We start from the raw sequence: 18,319 nt of genomic DNA, 5'->3' as shown, positions 1-18,319 counted from the left end.
GTTTTTCCACATCAATATTCCCTTTGAACCATCAAATTATTATGCTTCTCTGTATTCAAAAGTCAGTAATCAAAAATTAATTGCTATAACTAAGAAAAGCATCATCAATCCCGGAATTTACGTTCTCTGTTTAAAGATCAATCAATCAATTATCTTTACCTTTATATCTCGTCTCTAGCTATAATATACAGAGAATTAAAACCTAACTGAACCTTAGCTAATATAGCGTTATTGCTCTCAAAATCTTGTACATTGCTCGAGGTCGGATATCAGTTCGACGATCCACACACTACTAGAGTGACTACTAATTGCTCGATCAGTAAGACATGTACACAGAAAATGTGAAAATAATTAACCTAAATGTGGTGCGGTTCAGTATATATGCTTAATCAGTGTTTTGATCCTTGATCAAGCGGGTACTCTAAGTTAAAGTAATAAATATCAATTAAATAAGTTCAATTTCTCTCATTTGATACAAAAAAGAAAAGAAAAAAACCCATAATACTCATCATGATCAAATACGTATGACAGCTCGAACATTACCCTACATGGTTTGTTTTTACGAGAATTAGATAAAATAAACCTAGCTAGCTAGCTAGATACGTCATCAAGCGATTAACTAACACTCATCCTTAATGATATGAGAGGAAACAACATCTTGAAGAAGGCCATGTTCTTTGACTGAACCAGCTCCATCCAGCAGATCCCGAGTTCGACTCTTCTTCACTACAGGATCATCATGATCATCATCATCAGATCCTTTTTCTTGCCGGATAATGTACCCAGCTCCAAAAGAAGACTGCCCTTGTTGTTGATGGTTGTTGTAATCTAAAAGCTGAGGAGGGAGTGTAGGGAGGCCAAAGTGGGCTCTAGAAGCTGAGCCATTGAATCCAAGGCTGTCTCCTTTGGGTACTGGACGAGGATGAGAGTGTTGGCCTTCGTAAGTGGTGATTACACTGCTTGGATCACTGAATGATCTCTCCACTCTCTTCTTCACGTCACACCAAGTTGTTGTGCAACGGTAATAATTCCTTGCAAAGGAGAAAAAAAGAAAAAAACTACCCATCAAAATTTGTAAATCTAGCTCATATATAATGTTAATTAATTTTATTTATCCGAAAGAACACACAGTAAATTAGGAAGCTTAATATTATTACCTTGGAAAAGGGCTGTTTCTGACAGGTTTTGACCGTATTTTCTCCATTTGTAACCATCATCTAGATTAAGAACCTCACTCTTGGTGATGAATGACACTTTTGGCACCTTCAACTTCGTCTTTTCACTAGTCTTAGTTGTTTTAAACCTATAATCCCTATAGTTCAGCAAGCATCATATATATAATTTTTTTCTCTGATTCTTAATTTATGTGAACCAAGTGATCTCTGTGAAAAAGAAATAAACTTCAAAAAAGGAAAACGAAAACAAACGCTCAAGCTCACCTCTTATATGTCTTATGTTGCTGTTCTTCTTCTTCTTCTTCTTCTTCTTCTTCCTCCTCGTTGTCTCTCTTCTTTTCATGATCTTCATTCACAGCTTCGCTCGAGGACGATTTAGGTGTAGTCGTGGGAAAGTGCATCAGCGGCGTATGGGTGAGGGAATGACGATGAACACCAAGTAAATCCATGAACCCTACCGGATACCTCTCCGCCGATAGATGGTGGAAATCAGAGAAGAGTGGGTAAACCCTTGTTTGCCCTAAATCGTAAAACGGCACCCCAGCACCAGCATTCTCCATAACCAAACCTCCCAAGTAAGCAAAACGAATTAAACAGAGGGAGGGGGAGAGAGAGATTTTTTAATTAGGGTTAGAGAGAATTAAGAGTGATGAACACATGGGATTCTTGCTAATTAAAATACCTTGAACTGGTGACCGGCTATCGTAGGTGGACGGACAGTGTTATAAAAACAGTCCCAATTAATAAATGCGCGCGTGTGGTTTGGACACGATTAGTATGTAATCCGCTTTCGTTTGTTTTATATGCGACCTGTGTTCAGCAGTTAACCGGGTTTCTCACAGTGCGCCTGTAAAGGGATTACGGCGAACATTGGATCATGTGCACACCAATACATATATCTTAACTCTTACTTTTCAGAAACATACAAAATGATGCCCAGTTCTTAATTATACCTTTGTCGCTTTAATTTTTATCTGTATTACGTATTTTGTTAGATTTTTTATTTTATTTTGAGGGGTTACATATTGTGTGGGATACATTATTACTATTTTATTGAATTTCTTTAGGTCAAGAGTGAAGACATTGATATGATACTATTTACGTTACGTTATTAAAAATTCGAATTAACTCTTGAGTTTTTTTCTTCCTCTCTTTTTGTGTAGTCGTTAAACCTGTTCGTCATCAAATTTGTTATTTTTTTTTAATGTTTTTTGGGTAAATTAGCAGGGAGAAATCTCCCCGAGAGTATTATTCAAAAGACAAGTTTCAATCGTTTACAATATGAACACTACGAGGACACGCAGGTCCCAAAGCATCATTATGCAAAAGAGACGCAACAGCACTCGGAATCGTACAAAAAGAATGAAAGCCTAAAGGCAAAGTAAAAGCATAGTTCGCTAATCCATCGGCAAGACAATTAGCTTTCTTATACACATGTTTCACACGGACTACCCAGTCCCTTGATAACAAGCCATGGCACAATCGCACCAGCAAGGACAGCGGATGAGTCTCCATGATCCCTGTCATTAGAAAACCCACCACCATTTCTGAGTCAACCTCCAACTCAACTCTCATGATCCTTTGTCCCCAAGCCATAAGAAGCCTGTAGTAGACGCCTCATAACTCTGCCAAGGGAGCTGAACACTGTCCTATGTGTAATGCAAAACCGTCACACCACTCCCCGTCTGCATCCCTTAGTACCCCACCTGCAGCTGCAACACCCGGATTCCCACGAGAGGCACCATCAGTATTGAGTTTAAACTACCGCTCTGGCGGAGCTACCCATTTGACTAGAATCTCCCTTCGCTCCCGACGGGCTCCCACACTCCCCCGACAAGCTACAACAACCTCTTTCACAGTCTTCTTAATGAACTTCATCCGGTCCTGCCATACTCTGTTTTTCCCAAACATATTTCCACAATGCCACTTCCAAGCCCACCATATAACTAGAGCAAACAAAACATTTTCATCAAATTTGTTATGAACGTAGGGAAAATGTTTTTTTTTTTTTTTTTTATGCGGAAAGAAATATATAGGGTAGAAAAATTAAAGGTTATTTACGTAGAGAAAATGCCAATACTGACCATGAGCAATTATAATTTGAATTCAATCGTAGCTCTTAATAAAATACAAATAAGAAACATACTACATTTTTAAAATATCATATCATTCCAATTATAAATAGAACTTACAATATACATTTTTTGCTAAGCAAACATTTTTTTTTCTCTTTCCGAGTAAATCAACAACTTTTCTTTCTACTTGTAGAGTTGTACTTGTAATTAATGTTAAAAACTCAAAAGGTTTTGATATATTAAATCAAGAGAAGGTAGAAACAACATCAATGCAGCAAACTTTACGGAGAAATCATAGTCGGCGAATAACAAATAGCCGTTCTTAGAATATCAGACGACACTTGATCTTGGCCCTTTTCAATCCTTCGAAAGTAAGCAGCTCTTAGACCAAGCATCCAACATTTTGCATCTAATCTACTGATATCCAAAATATTAAAAGAAAATAATTTCTCCCAATTTTGAGTAGAAGAATCTTCTTTTTGTAAACTCCAAACGTCTAACTCCGAAGAACATTGTATGTTTAGCACATCTGATAAGCACAAACGTTCATTTAGGCTCCACATTTGCACACCACGAGAGTAACGGGTGTAACATTTCGGTAGTGATACCCATCGAAATTGTTCAGTGTGTAGATCAATAGCTAACAGATGCGAAGGTAATTCTGAAAGTGGTTTATCTTTCCAAATATAACAATATAATGTAAACCAGAAGAGTGATCCGTTTGCATAGACGGGTGTTTGTTCATAGCAAATATTGTAGGCATCTGAACTGTACCAACCGGCGTCTCTTTGCTCGCCATTATCAAGGGATATAACTTTAACATTGAAACGGCTATTAAAACATCCAATTCCACGAATATGGTATTTTTCCGAGTACATCAAAATGACCTTGTATGATTTTGTAATAATGTCTTTTCCAAATCCAACGGAGAGTGGCATTAGGGCCAATAATTCAACTTCAAAATGAACAAAAATATGTACACACGTTAGAAGGAAAGGAATGGTCAAATATGTATATCCTCTATATATATATATATATATATCTTTTATACATTCTCTCTCTGCAAAACTTATCTATCATTTTAAGTAGCATGTACATGAATATAAATCTTTACATAACAAATTAAACTTCGTCAATTGATCTTTTATCCCAAAAAAAAAAAAGCTTGGTCAATTTACTTAATTAATTGTGCCCGTGGAGATTCAATAACGTCAATCATCATATATAATTATATATGTTATCAATATATATATATATATATGTTATTCTGTTCTCATGCATGATATATCATCCCTATATATATATTAATATTTAACTCCATCGTGCATCTTTAACATTACATATATTATACGTATACTGTATGCAGATACTATATAGTGATGATCAGATCCAAATCTATAATAATCAATTAATTATTGAACAAAAAGAACGACGTACCTTGTTGATAGAACTTAATATCTCCTTGAAAAAGTGTCCGATCCTTTCTAATCGTTGGATTATTTACGCGACTATGGAATTCATAATTATTTGTGGGCCACTGCGATAATTGTGGAGAGAGTGTTCGATGCACTCCCGTTGTTGGATTGATTAAGTAAATGTACCTAAAACCGTAGATCCCAACTAAGACCAATCCGTCGCAGGTTCCTAAGATTTGGGTGGTTTCGCCTCGACATTCGACGTTGTTGATTGGATTATCAGGAAAAGGGTATGAACTCGAAGAAGAAAGACTGATTCGTCCGTTGTTGTCGTGATCTCTAGAAAAAGTCTTCAAAAGCAAAGTTGTCGAGTCAGAATCTGATGACAGTTGATGATGAACAACAAGAAGTTTCGTGTTCGGGGTTGGTAATCCCAATCTAACGAGACGTTTGTGGGACATATAGGTTGTTTCGATCACCGATCTCCATTGTTTCGACACGGCCTTGAGTTTAGCAAGTTGTTTCGTTGGAAGATATTGAAGGATCTCTACTAAAATATCCTCTGATGTAATCGTATGATGATTCATTTTGTCTTCTTCCATTCTTTTCCAACGATAATTATCATTTTAGAGTTGTATATCAATCCATATATATATACTAAAGATAAAAATATTATCTACTGATCTAATCATCAGTTTTCAACTATAAGGGATTGAGCATTAATTATTGACTTTTTGGAAAAAGTACAATATCAATTTATGTAAAATTATGTAAATAAAGAAATAAAGCAGCTATATATATACTAAATAAGAAAATATAATCTGGTGGTCTAATCATCAGTTTTCAATTATTGGGGGTTGAGTTAATTAATGACTTTGAAAAAGTACAATATTAAATGACGTGAAATTATGAAAAAAAAATATATAAGAGAAAATAGGATCTTGTGATCTAATCATCAGTATTCAACTATAGGGGATTGAGCATTAACTAATGAATTTTTTTAAAGTACTATATTAATTATGTAAAATTATGAAAATAAATAAATAAATCAGCTATGAATATAATAAAAATATGATCTAGTGATCTAATCATCAATTTTCAACTATTAGGGATTGAGTTAACTAATGTCTTTTTAAAAAAGTAATATTAGTTTATGTGAAATTATGAAATAAATTAATAAATCAGTATATATATATATATATATCATACTATTAGGGATTCAGTCAGTATTAGTTAATGACTTTGAAAAAAGTACAATACTATTTTCTGTAAAATTATGAAAATTAATAAATAAATGAATATATATATATATATAGATATATCTTTATCTTTAATACTTACTACCAAAGAAAATTTTAACATAATGATTATTTTGGATGATTTTATAACAATTTTTAATTGAAAATTAATAAGTTATAAAATGTCAACTATATAAATTCTGATTAAAAAGAACTTTTGGTATCTAATTATTTATCCTAATAAATTGTTTTTGGTATAATATCCTACTATATTAATTGGGAAGTACAAATATGAAATTAACCTTAAAATGTGTAAAAAATTACATTCAATTGTCATTAGAAAAACTTAATTAAAATTAATTAACTAATTAAATAAATATAATTAATTAAAAAACGAAAATTGGAGACATATAAAATAAAATAAATTGTAGAAAAGTAAAAAAAAATCTTTTAGAATCAAAACTAATTTGTACTTTAAAAAAAATTAACAGCTAAGATTTTAAAAATCTAATCGAATAAGATCTATATAACTACAAATTTTATCAAAAAACTTTTCCAGCACGGGTTAAATTTTTTTTTATCAAAAATCAAATATAATAAAATATAACAGTTCCGTTTAACGGCTTAGATTTTAAAAATTAATATATAAAAAAATAAAAGATATAGATATAGTATCTTATCTATTTAAAAAAGTTATATTTTTATTTTAGTCACCGTTCTTTAGGAAAATAAAACTAAGTTGAGATTTGAATATAGTTAATGCTTGAAGGTGCTTATTACAGACAAGTAAGGGAACCCACAAAAACAAACAATGAATGTTGTTTTTTAAGAAGTTTTTCAGAACTTTCACTAGCTATATTTAGTTGTTTTTTTTACATGTTAGTTATATTTTTTTACTTACTTCACAACTATAGCAAGGATTGCGTTTAATTGACAAAAGTTTAAACAGTTTTATTCGTTACACGCAAATGTTTTATTGACAGGTTTTCAATAAACATTTTTAAAATACAAAAATTTTAATATAAACAAACTGAATTTTTAATCAAAAATCTTTATAAATAACATAATAACAAAATAAATTATTAAAAAAAATTATCAAAAAAAAATTCAGTCTACCGGTTTTTCGCGGGTTAATACCTACTTTATTGTAAACTAAATAAGAAACGGCATATAGTACAAGTGAAAATTTGTTGAGATTCGTTAATAAAAATAATAATTAGAAACTAAATTTAAAATTCAAATAACTTTTTCATTTATTACCGACTTACAGAGTAATAGAGAGAAACTGATAACAGAGTGGAAATAGTAAGAGAGAAAAGGATTCTAGCACAAATCACATTTTAAAAGAAATGAAATGGGTAAAAAAAAAACAAAAAGACTAATTTAACCGTTGAGCAAAATGTTTCTCTAAAAATTTAAATGGATTAGAGGAGAGTATCTGAGTTATGCAAGTTTGGAATAAATTCACTCTAAAGATATGTAACAAAACAAAAAAAGAAGGAAAAAAACCGAAGATTAAAATAATATTTCTTCAGAACGTCTTCTTTCTAGCAACAGCTTTTCGAGGTTCTCTCTTGGCAGATGCAGTGAACCCGGGAGACGAAATCCCAACCGTGGCTTGGTATATGTCTTTCAACCTTGTTTTCGTAAGCATGTGGATTACTAATCATGGACATCTTTCATATTACAAATGTTACAATTTGGAAATTATTATTACCTTGGGATGCTGAGGAACAGAGCAATTGCTGAAACGCCAATAACCAGTGGCAAAATAGCCGCAGGTGTCACTTCCTAAAACCGGATACAAATCAAACCACAATGAGAAATTTAGCCTAATGAAAATGTGGAAGACTTTTTTCTGTGAATTATATATTTACCTGACTCTGATGATCTGCCACGATGCTGTACCGAAGTGGACCGATATGGATTTGGGCATTTCTCTCGAAATCAACTTCAATAATCTCTGATTCTACTTTGTGTGAGATTAGAGGACGGCTGGATTTAAGCTGCACAAGGTGTTTACCTCTGGGTAAGCCTTTCACTTGGAAGAAGTTGGAGAGTGGTAGCGGGAAGACATTCTCTATCTTAGATTTATCAATGGCTGATCTGATCTCCACTAGTAGATTCGAGTTTAGTTCTTCGTTTTGTTTTCCTTCAACATGGCATGTTAATATGGTCGTTTCTGGTTGTTCAAATACCAAAAAGTCGAGCCCATTGATATCCTCGTAACCAATCTATAATAAGAAAATTGTCAGGTAAATTCTGTTGTTGAAATTGGGGATGATGAGAATGAATATTATTTGGACAAACAGAAACAAACCTTAAGAGAAACCGACTCTGGAGATGCACGTTCAATTTTGTTGTTGCCTGAACCAATTTTTTTCGACACTTTGATTACATATGTTGCATCTGGATGTAACCCTCTCAGTTGATAATTTCCATTAATATCGCTTGTAGTCTCCTCATAGTATCCTTTGGAGTCAGAGCGAGCTTCAATCGCAACACCTTCTTGTGGCTGGCCAGATAGGAGAGCAACTCTACCAATTGCACTGCAAACAAATTGACAAGGTATATTGTTACAGAAATAAAAAAGGTTATATCGAATGTAGTCTAAACCTACAAATATGCTTTAAGGGTTCAAATAGCAAGAGAATGGTTCAGCAAAAATGAAGTTTAGGCCCAAAATCTAAACCTCCAAAATCAGAATGTGCTGATAGTGGAGATCTATGAGATCTCAATTGAAACTTAGAAGTGACCAATTTTAGTTGGTCACTATGAATTGGTACAACCGTATCTCAACTGAAATTTAAAGTGAGCGATATTACGTGGTCATTATGAATTATTACAACCGTACAAGTTTCAAAGAAAGTGTTTTGCTCTAATTTTATAGCAGAGAAATGAGCCCTGGTGCAATCATATATACTTAAGAGAAATGAGCCGAGAAAGTTTTAGGACCCCAAAAACAACTTATTCCAGTCTAACTAAGGCAACAACTTCTTTGACGTAAGTAAAACCAGGAACTAATATTGGGAAATGATAATTTAGAAGAAGATCAAACCTGTAGGCAACACGAGTAGCCTCAAATACAGCTTCACTGGACTCCCCAGAACCAAGTTCTATTGCCATTGTTGAAGGTTTGAAAGAATATTCCTGAGGACAACGATATATACTCAGAAAGTTCATCCTTTATTTCTTTTGGGCAACTTTTACGTTTTGAGAAAGCCATTAAAGAATGTTCCCAATGAAAGCTGCTGATTTATATATCAGATCATAGCCAGTCATAGCAGTTAAAAACATTTCTTTGCTAAGAATGCAGGGGCGTGGTTTAATTACCTTAAGAAGGGGACGCAAGTAGAAATTTCCAGGGAATAGGCTATCAAATACAAATTGTCCACCAGCGCCAGATATAGAATTATTTCTGTAACCATGATCGCCACTTAATGATAACAACAACGAAGGGATTAACGTCTCGCCATTGTCCTTTGAGTATACGCGCACAGAGATCTGACCAAGCTTTTGGCAGGAGAAGGAATATGGTCCTAGCCTTTTAATATGGTAACCAGGCTGCACATGTAAGCCAAGATCAGGAACACATTGGTTCAGAACAAATGAATGCAAGTGAGATTTATAGCGTAACAAGATGCATGAGATCTAAACTAAGATTAGAAAAGTGAAGCAAAACATCATCTCGAGGTCCATTTGCATGAGCACGAAATATTTATCAGTATAATATACACCTACCTTTGAAGCCTCTGTGGCATATGTTATATCATCATACAATGGCCCGGAAACAAATGAACCATCTGCTGACGTGCTTGTTTCAATAGCTACTTCACCTTTCTTAAGTGAAGAAATCAGGCTGTCTTTTGCAGCGGAAATTTTGATATTAACACCAGGAAGAGGAGGAGAGACCGATCCTTGTAAGTAAAGACCAAGCCGACCAGTAAATGGAGAAACTGAAGCTTGGCATCCGCCATTTGACACTACAGCCTATTAGACAAACATAAATTAAGCTTAATGTTCCCATTATAGAATCTTTTATGGCTAGCATTACTAGTTAAAACTTACATGATACTTTTTAGGATAAAACAACATCTTCTTCTCCACATTGCCCCTGCAACAGAATACAGCTATAGCTGAAGTAACTTGAAAATAAAAATGGCTTCAAACATATTAGAGAAAAATTCAAACACCCAAACACTCTTTTGGTTGTTGGACTTTGAAATAAGAATTTCTCTTCTATGAACTATGATGCATTCCTGAGACATTTGACTCCAACTATATGAAGTCTAGTTCACAGTTCCCCTGACATCATAATAAGCAGATCATACCTAGAATCTCGAGGAACAAAGCTTATCTTTTCACCAAGGCTGGCCCAGGTATAGTACTCATAAACGCCACGCCCATCAGATGAAAGTTTGGCAGCAATACTGTTGATAACATGTCCTTCCTTGTCTTGAATATCAACAATGAAACTCTCTGGCAATTCAGACTCAATCTCGGTTGAACTAGATTCCACATTTATCAGACCTTTGAGGAGGTATTTCTCGGCTTTCAGATGAATAGGCTACAGAAAGAAAAGTATGTAGATGCTAAATGAAGGACAAGCCAAAGAATATTAAAACAAAAGAGAAAACATTACAAATTAAAACCTGTGGATTTGAGACATCTATCTTTATTGAATTGCTCCCAAAGGACATGCATGAGTCAGAAAGCTGAAGCTCATGTCCTCCAGGTGACTCAACGCATACTTTCTGTGAACCTTTCTGTAGTTACCACAAATGATAAAGATGATTAATTTTGACAGAGATTAAATACAGTTCCCTAAATAGCCAAAACTCACGGAGAATCCACCAGAAAAAGAATACCTTGATTTTCAAACTAGTAGGTGATCCATTAGGATGAACAATTCTAGCATCCACCTCATGGGTGGAGATAATATTAACCCAGTAACCTTTCTGAACAAATTCAATCCCTTTGATATCCTCGGTTCCAACATTCACATCAATCGAGCTACGGTCCCAGCACCAACTGTCTTCATCAGATGTGGCTTCTGGTGAAATGCTTCTGACCTAAATTTATCAATCGTGACAAGCAATTAGTTAATGTATTTGGCTAGTAAGGTCACTTTTTCCGTCTCTCTTATAAATGTACCCAAGAGGAGAAAAAAAGTTGGAAAGAAACCATGCATCCCACCTCAACTCTGTATTTTCCAGGCAATATGTCTGAAAATAGAAATTGGCTGCTCTCGTCGGTTAAAACAATTGTTTTCTTTTCACGATCACCAGCTACTCCCACAAGCGCCACTGAGACAGACGGACCACATTTCTCCTTGCAAGTAACAGAACCATGCACATTGACTCGGGCCTGCATCAGCACCCAAAAGAAATTAAAAGAAAGAAAATCATCCTGAAAACGTGGAAGTCTATTGTTCATCCAACTCCTAACAATTTGATGCTACAAAAACAGTTCCACGAGTGGAGACGTTCAGAGAGAATACCTGAGAAAATTCTATGTTCAACAAAGGACTTTTGACGCCAACATCCACATAAGCTGGCAAAAACAGAAGCTCAGAAGCACCCTTTGGTGTAGCAGCCAGAGCAGACAGCCTATATTCGCCTGGTGGAACCTGAAATATATATGATAGCAAAAACAAAATGAATAAATAAAAAATAAGTTATAAAGTGAGAAACAGAGAACTCATTCATAAACAGAAAAGGAACGAGGTAACCACAAAAGCCAGAAACAACTCTCCAAAGAATCAAGGTAGGTATCTTTAAAACACTAATTTAGTAGAGATACATATCTGCATCAACAAACCTCAAAGCAGAAAGTTCCGGTGTCATCTGTTTGCTTCATTTGTGGTTTGACATTTGTGGGTCCATGAGTCAAAGCTACCTAAATTTAAAATATTAAAACGTTAAACACGAGAGATAAGTAACAGTAGAGAAACATTAATATGTACAGGAGTTTACCTTTGCTTTGTGACGAGAACCAAACATTCTCACCACACCACAGATATCATAGGATACAGCAGTGATATCTGGAAGTGAAGCCATGTTTGGTAAAACCTACACAAACAAGTTTAAGTAATTTACTTTAGTTTGTTGAACTTCTAACGAGTGAGGTGAAGCCATAGCTGGAGAAATTAAAATAATGCGCAAGAAAAAATAAGTGAGACTGATACCATGAACTTCGTCAGTTTGTCGAACTTGTAATGCTCCTTGACTGCATCTATTGTATACCGGTTTGACGTAACCTAAGGAGTTGAACCAATATTACATTACATTCCCTGCTATTAAAAATACTGATCACAGCAACAAAAATGTGATTGAAGAGGTGGTGGAAAGAAAACCAAGTGGCACATATTTGAAATATATAAAAGTAGATTTGCTTTGCTTAGTACATAAACAGAGAAATCTTGCCATATCCATTACTCTAGATTCTAAACATGTACCAAAAATTCACTAGGAGAAGTTGAGTGACAAACAATTTAGCAGGCTTACAGTTAAAACAAGGTATACCGTATAAACTTGAACTTTTAGCATTAAATTATACCTGGTCAAGCTTGTAAAAACCATCCTTGTCCGTGACAGATCTTAGACTCCCATCTACTATGATTTTAACGCCCTCAACTCCCATTGAATTACCGTCAACTACACGACCCCCAATGGAGAATCCTGTTACCTAAAGGAGAATTCAGTTCAATGTTTAGTGGAAAAACCTGTACGCAGAATCCAATGGAAATATAGAGTAGTATAAAAGTTTGCAGTTGTTCTCTCTGACCTGAAATTTTTTGGGAACAGTGACATGTTGATGCTCTACAGAAACAGGCATCACAGGAGGTGAAACATCGAAGACCGTGTTCTCACCCTTATAATGTGGCACCAGTTCGTATTTTCCTGAGGAAGAAGAATCAAAGTGACCAAAATATAGCTCATTACAAACTTAGAGCCGGATAGTCATTTACTTGTGTTGTACAGTACAGAATTCATCAGGCTAAAGCTAAGTCAAATAAATGCCGAATGAATTGGTTGTGACTAATCAAGCAATGATTACCACAAGGGATGGACTTGAAACTGAAAATTCCTTCCGCGTCGGTTACAGCATGGCAGAGAGGCTTCCTTTCTCCAGCAGCGTCACCAAATCCTTGGGGACAATCTACCATGGAAACATCATCTGAATGCAAATATATATGAACACCCAGGATTGGATTTCCCTACAAAAGGAAACAAAAAAAATTTATACACCACAAAAAAATTGAGGATAATCTGCAACTGCATGATGGGTAAGAAAATGAACCAAACCAATGATACACCAATCTCTACTTCCAACAAAGATCATCATTAAAATTTTACTGATGAACATCAAAGAAATAAAAAGAAACACAGGAATAAAGAGATTACCTGAGCAACAACAGACCCCTTGAGATCATAACCAAGGACAAAGAATATGTCATCCACCATGCCATTTGCAAATCCAAGTTCCACCTACAAGTAAACAGAGAATTTCTACTATTAACATGCAGAATTAAAATTATCAAGATTGAATCGGATGCAATAGGAAAGAAAAGAGTAGGGAAACACATGTGTACTCAAATGCAAAAAGGTTGGCCAGGAGAATATTAGACAGGAAAGCTCAATAAAGATATAAAGCAAAACCAAAAAGATCTAAGACCTCTGTAGAACCGCGGACTTCAACTTGCAGATTTGGATGGGATGCACGGATATTGTATTTTCCTGCAACCAATCAGACAAACTCGTCATTTGATTATAACAAGACACCTAGAAATTAGGCACTTGATATTTGACTTTACTATATAGGAAATTTTCGACTACATACATGCACGGCCATAGTGATAGATCAATAGAAAAAGAGACACTGATGATAAAATCTTACTCCTTACCTGGAATAATATTCTTGAATAAGTAGCTCCCATCTGACGATGTGAGAACAGAAGCGATGGGATCTTCTGATCCATCAGAAGAAAACAATTCAACATTGACATCAGCTGGGCCTCCATTCTTAATCACACAACTCTTCCCACCAACAGCTCCCAGGACTTTACCGGATAATGTAAAACTGCAATATACAAAAGAGTAAAACATGAAAAAAAAGAAAGATGACCAAATCAACAATAACAAAGTTAAAAAGAAAAGATGAGTAGATGACGCAATCACAACAAAGGCAAAAACGAACCCCGTGAAGCGGAAGTTAATATCCTCGTTATTGTTGCAACTAGAGTCGTCAACGACAACAGGTACCTGCCACATCGAATTCAATGTAAATAGCTAGCTAGAAAGCCTGTAATTTGTCTGGAAAGATTCTTGATGCATAGTCCTCAGAAAAAATGGAGAACAGACTAACCTGATCTGGATTCCATGACCATCCCTCAGGTCCATTTATCTTGAGAATGAATGAGCCCTACGAGAAGAAAGCATAAAAATCACTTGCAGCAGAATGCAACACAGCTTCACCCCAGAAAAATACATCTTTCGCATGCCCAGAATAACAAAAGATAAGGTTCGATGAATACCTTGTCATATACTGGGATGAAATAGTAACCGTTAGGCGCACACTGTGTACTGTCTTTTACCAATCCATCTACTGTTTGAAGCTCAACCTTGTAATTTGAAGGAGGATAAAAAAAAAACAAATCATTGAAACCCTCACTCACTCAGAAAAAAAAACAACAGTCAACAAAATGATTTCTTACCGTGATATGAGAATAATCCAGTTTCCCATCGGCTCCTTTGCGAGACCTGACCAAAGACGAACTCGCCTGCACGTTTAGTAATTTTTAGCAGCGTTAATTAATAAATCCAGATCCGATCGTACTCCCCCCACTACTTAACCCATGATAATTTCCAAAGATCAAAACATACCCCGAATTGCAAAATCTCAGATAGAAGTGCGTAAACGTACTTAAGCAGCAGGCTCAACTAAACTGAATCTATTACTTTGGGAAGCAAACATCCTCAATATACCAATACCAAAAAACTATCTAGTAATGGATCAGGAATCAATCATACGAATCCGGAAAGGAAAAAGAGAGAGAGAGAGAGAGAGAGAGAGAGAGAGAGAGAGAGAGAGATAAACCTCGACAAAACCACCGCAGCCTTTTATAGAATCCGCGGAAACAGCGTAGACAGTCGAAATCGCTACGAGGAAGACGATCAGAGAATGGCAAATCTTCTTCGAAGCCGCCATAAGTGAAGGCTCCGGCGAAGGAGATCAATGGTTGAACTTAAAAAAGGAAAAGGAGAGTGTTGTTGTTTGTTCGTCAATGGAGCACGGATCGGACCGATGACTCCCGATCTGAATATCTCCGTTGGTTTTTATTAACAACAAGGTTGGTTCTCTCTCTATTTTGACTCTTGAGGGTTTAATAGGCTTTTAAAGGCCCATTATGTTATTAATGGGCCTTTAAACTATTGTAAGTTTGTTTTTTAATTACAGCTGTCGAGATTTGCTTACCGTTTGAAGAGTCAAGTAATTTGGCCAGTCAACTACTGTAGAAGAAACTAATCCCCCAACCCCCAAGTGAGAAAAATCGTCGGAAAATCAAAAAAATGCTTCAGCTCGTGGTTGTAGCGTTGCTCTTGATCTTCGCGGCGGAGAAGGTCTCGTCGCACCAAGAATCCGGCGAATGGAGTTGTGAATCGGACTCGGATATTCAGGTCACAGCCGATTTCAGACCGGGGATTATCACTCTCGATGGTCACAACGATGACTGGAAGGACATTGACGGCTCCGAGTTCTCGCTCAGGCCTGCACTTGATCCAGACGCCGATCACGAGTATGACGCTGGGAAGATGACGGTCAAGGTAATGTGTTGATTCGAATCGGATTTGCATTTAACTTACTGGTTTTGGCGACATTACTTGTAGATTGTATAAGGTTTGGTGAAAATTTCTGATTTGCCAAGATCCATCACTGATGCAGAACTCATTGCGGCATTTTTGATTCGATTGATAAATCGGGATTTTCTGGGATTTTTTTGAGTTCGATTTCGTTGTTAAAATTTGGTTGGTGGATCTCTCTTTGTAGGCACTACATGATGGTCGAGATATCTACTTTCTAATGGAAATTGATGGAAATTACGCTTATGATAAAGTGTAAGTGTGTATTTTTATAGTTTGGTTATCCGAGTCATAGTTCTAAAATGAACTGGTGATCAGAACTGTACATTATCTGAGATCTATAGTAACTGTTTTAGTAGATGTCACTGCGTCTAACCTATGAGGATATGTGTCCTGCGACGAAAAAGTAATATATGGTAAGAACCTGGGTCTCTTGAATCTTAGTATTTAGTCACTAGTTGTCTAGCTATGGCATGTCTATTACTTTCTTTGATACAGAGGTGTCAAATTACATTTGTGTACGGCTTCAGATTGGTAGTGCAATGATCCTTGATTTATGCATAACTTCAATTGGAAGTCTACCACTATTGTAGTGAACCGCTTGCTTCTTTAAATCCAGTGAAAGCAAGAAGTGTCCTTCAGTGGCTCTCATGTTCCAAATTGGGGATCAAGCTACTTATCACAATGTAAGTTTCTTAGGCGGTTAAGTGTATTTTTTTCAAATATTTCATTTAACATCCATGAACTTTTTATATGAAACAACTGATGACAACTTTCTGCTCCGTAAGATGGGTGGTTGTAAAGAAGGGACAGACTCTTGTACCAGCAAAGCTTGCAGAGGCTTCGAGGTTGATATTATGCATTTCTCCATTGGAAATGCTATTCCAGGGCGGCTTTACGGCGGTAATCCAATAGACAACGGGGAAGGAAATGGAGGTGACAGGTGATTTGTAGTGCAATATACTTTCAATATAATCCATTTGTATTACCATATAAACTGTTTGTTCTGTCTCTCTCCTACTTTGATATGGTGTTGTACCAATTTAATGAATTTAGTTTAGCTCTTTATATGGTAATCAAGTGGCTTATCTATACCTCTGTTTATCATGTTTATTGAATATCTCTGTGTTTTTTCCATATGAACAGATTTGGTCATTTAGTTGACATATATGCGTGGAATCCACATTGTCGTTACCTTGATGGTCTTGGACCCTCAGGTACTTTTTGGATCAGAAATTAGTGGAGTAGTAAATCCCTTTTGAAACAATTCTAACCAAGAACAGAAACTGCCTTTTTTCTTTTGCTTAGGAATTGTTGATGCATGGAAGCTTAGTAATTGTTTATGTCTCTTCCTGTATTTAATTCAGATTTTGTACCCTCTAATGTGTTTCTTCAAGTATAAGACTTCCTTAAAATATAAATTACTTTTTTCTATTTGGATGCTAGCTACTCGAGAGTGATCTCTGTGTGCAAATTACAAATATGTGATCCTCATGGATATTCTTTTGGCAGGAAATGATTCTAGCGCACAGAACGACTGGCATGGAGCATGGTGGCACAACAGCTTCACTACTCAATCAGGTCAGTCTTACATAAATGTTCCAAAAACAGAGATATACTATCATTCTTTTGACTGGAAAAAGAGATGAAATTAAGTCTCCGTGATTATAACCATATCTTAGCCATAGGCATCTCCTCTGGTTACTAATCTTTGAAGTTATCAACAGGTTATGTAGAGGAAGACAGCCCTTACACACCAGATGGCAAGAAAGGAACTTACTATTTTGAGTTCTCAAGGCCCTTGAGGACTATGGACCGTCTCCAACAGGTCAGTAAATCTTCTACTCAGATCAGTGACGTTTGGTTACCATTGTCCCTTTCTTAAAATCAGCATAATCTCCAGACATTTTTACCTCTGTGAATCAGTAGTTACTGATCTAACACCAAATCCACATGTGTCAAAACACTTTAGGAACAAAAAATCTTATCCCGTAGAACTGAACGTGGTCAATAGAGTTATTTATGAAGAACATCTTCATATTAAGCTAAGGTCCTAGATTGATATTTACAGGATGTTCAGTTCACGATTGGCTCACCAGCGAAAATGTCGGTTGCATTCTGGTACCCAATGGAAAGCAAACCGTGGCACGGATCAGGACACTACACGATCAACTGTGATTGGATACCGCTAGATATCTCCTCGGGATCTTCTTCGGGTCTCACTGCTTCAGCTGTCAAGGGCTCTAGCGATGGAACCAGCATTGCAGCCATTGTGTTTTCCCTGATTTCTCTAGTTGTTTCGGGTTTCATTGCATATAGGCTATTTACCCCTAGGAACGTTCCATTCACACCCATGGAAAACAATCTGTAGGAACAATAGGTTTACACGGTTATTAATCCCTTTGGACACATTGCGCTGATTTGGTTTTGGTTCCACGTTGAGAGAGAGGTTCGGTTCTTTGGCTTATAGTTGAAATGGGTTGATTTGTTGGTTTATGTGGCTGTTGCAACCGTATGATGCATACAAATTTGAAAGTTGGTCTTGCCCAAATA

At 35.9% G+C, this 18,319-nt stretch overlaps 3 protein-coding genes and 1 pseudogene across 6 annotated transcripts; 1 reads left to right on the top strand and 3 right to left on the bottom strand.

Annotated features, from left to right (window-relative positions):
- Positions 1 to 619: 619 nt before the first annotated feature.
- On the bottom strand, positions 620 to 1,796 carry LOC104704134 (WRKY transcription factor 68-like; annotated as a pseudogene).
- Positions 1,797 to 3,325: 1,529 nt separating this feature from the next.
- LOC104699646 (putative F-box protein At1g71320) lies at positions 3,326 to 5,433 on the bottom strand. The gene is made up of 2 exons (XM_010414983.3): positions 4,688 to 5,433; positions 3,326 to 4,205 (listed from the first exon to the last, which is right to left on the bottom strand). The coding sequence occupies exons 1-2, from the start codon at positions 5,265 to 5,267 to the stop codon at positions 3,532 to 3,534; spliced, it is 1,254 nt and encodes a 417-aa protein (XP_010413285.3). The 5' UTR covers positions 5,268 to 5,433; the 3' UTR covers positions 3,326 to 3,531.
- A 1,860-nt stretch (positions 5,434 to 7,293) lies between these two features.
- LOC104699645 (uncharacterized) lies at positions 7,294 to 15,647 on the bottom strand. Its single transcript, XM_010414982.2, has 27 exons — positions 15,003 to 15,647; positions 14,620 to 14,685; positions 14,440 to 14,526; positions 14,271 to 14,327; positions 14,103 to 14,167; positions 13,810 to 13,985; positions 13,581 to 13,642; positions 13,310 to 13,393; positions 12,963 to 13,122; positions 12,690 to 12,805; positions 12,462 to 12,590; positions 12,091 to 12,162; positions 11,879 to 11,974; positions 11,724 to 11,801; positions 11,404 to 11,532; positions 11,100 to 11,270; positions 10,772 to 10,975; positions 10,556 to 10,669; positions 10,235 to 10,470; positions 9,972 to 10,017; positions 9,645 to 9,893; positions 9,237 to 9,467; positions 8,962 to 9,053; positions 8,224 to 8,452; positions 7,781 to 8,137; positions 7,621 to 7,694; positions 7,294 to 7,540 (listed from the first exon to the last, which is right to left on the bottom strand). The coding sequence occupies exons 1-27, from the start codon at positions 15,111 to 15,113 to the stop codon at positions 7,435 to 7,437; spliced, it is 3,597 nt and encodes a 1,198-aa protein (XP_010413284.2). The 5' UTR covers positions 15,114 to 15,647; the 3' UTR covers positions 7,294 to 7,434.
- Positions 15,455 to 18,262, top strand: LOC104699643 (uncharacterized). 4 transcript variants are annotated; one of them, XM_087457912.1, is made up of 9 exons: positions 15,590 to 15,730; positions 15,954 to 16,021; positions 16,123 to 16,182; positions 16,386 to 16,452; positions 16,555 to 16,709; positions 16,913 to 16,983; positions 17,279 to 17,347; positions 17,494 to 17,594; positions 17,838 to 18,262. In XM_087457912.1, the coding sequence occupies exons 3-9, from the start codon at positions 16,145 to 16,147 to the stop codon at positions 18,135 to 18,137; spliced, it is 801 nt and encodes a 266-aa protein (XP_087314038.1). In that variant the 5' UTR covers positions 15,590 to 15,730; positions 15,954 to 16,021; positions 16,123 to 16,144; the 3' UTR covers positions 18,138 to 18,262. The 4 variants fall into 4 exon arrangements, 3 of the variants coding, with proteins under 3 accessions (XP_010413283.1, XP_087314038.1, XP_087314039.1); XM_010414981.3 differs by lacking the exon at positions 16,123 to 16,182 and having other exon boundaries at positions 15,455 to 15,730; XR_015561652.1 differs by lacking the exon at positions 16,123 to 16,182 and having other exon boundaries at positions 15,476 to 15,730; positions 17,075 to 17,347.
- Positions 18,263 to 18,319: the final 57 nt, after the last annotated feature.

The sequence above is a fragment of the Camelina sativa genome, chromosome 7 (assembly GCF_030686135.1).
Source record: "Camelina sativa cultivar CO46 ecotype springtype chromosome 7, ASM3068613v1".
Taxonomy (NCBI): Eukaryota; Viridiplantae; Streptophyta; class Magnoliopsida; order Brassicales; family Brassicaceae; genus Camelina; species Camelina sativa.
The sequence above is the reverse complement of the archived record's forward strand: the minus strand, read 5'-3'. Positions and strand labels throughout refer to the sequence as shown.

Bases quoted from the DNA above. Each gene is read 5' to 3' on its own strand.
- LOC104699643 (XM_010414981.3), top strand. From the start codon at position 15,476: ATGCTTCAGCTCGTGGTTGTAGCGTTGCTCTTGATCTTCGCGGCGGAG. The intron at 16,022-16,385 runs GTAAGTGTGTAT...CTTTAAATCCAG, and splicing joins AATTACGCTTATGATAAAGT to TGAAAGCAAGAAGTGTCCTT. The intron at 16,710-16,912 runs GTGATTTGTAGT...CCATATGAACAG, and splicing joins GAAGGAAATGGAGGTGACAG to ATTTGGTCATTTAGTTGACA.
- LOC104699645 (XM_010414982.2), bottom strand. From the start codon at position 15,113: ATGGCGGCTTCGAAGAAGATTTGCCATTCTCTGATCGTCTTCCTCGTA. The intron at 9,468-9,644 runs GTAGGTGTATAT...TTACATGTGCAG, and splicing joins ATGCCACAGAGGCTTCAAAG to CCTGGTTACCATATTAAAAG. The intron at 7,695-7,780 runs GTAAATATATAA...ATCCGGTTTTAG, and splicing joins TGGCAGATCATCAGAGTCAG to GAAGTGACACCTGCGGCTAT.
- LOC104699646 (XM_010414983.3), bottom strand. From the start codon at position 5,267: ATGGAAGAAGACAAAATGAATCATCATACGATTACATCAGAGGATATT. The intron at 4,206-4,687 runs GTACGTCGTTCT...TTCATTTTGAAG, and splicing joins TATTAAGTTCTATCAACAAG to TTGAATTATTGGCCCTAATG.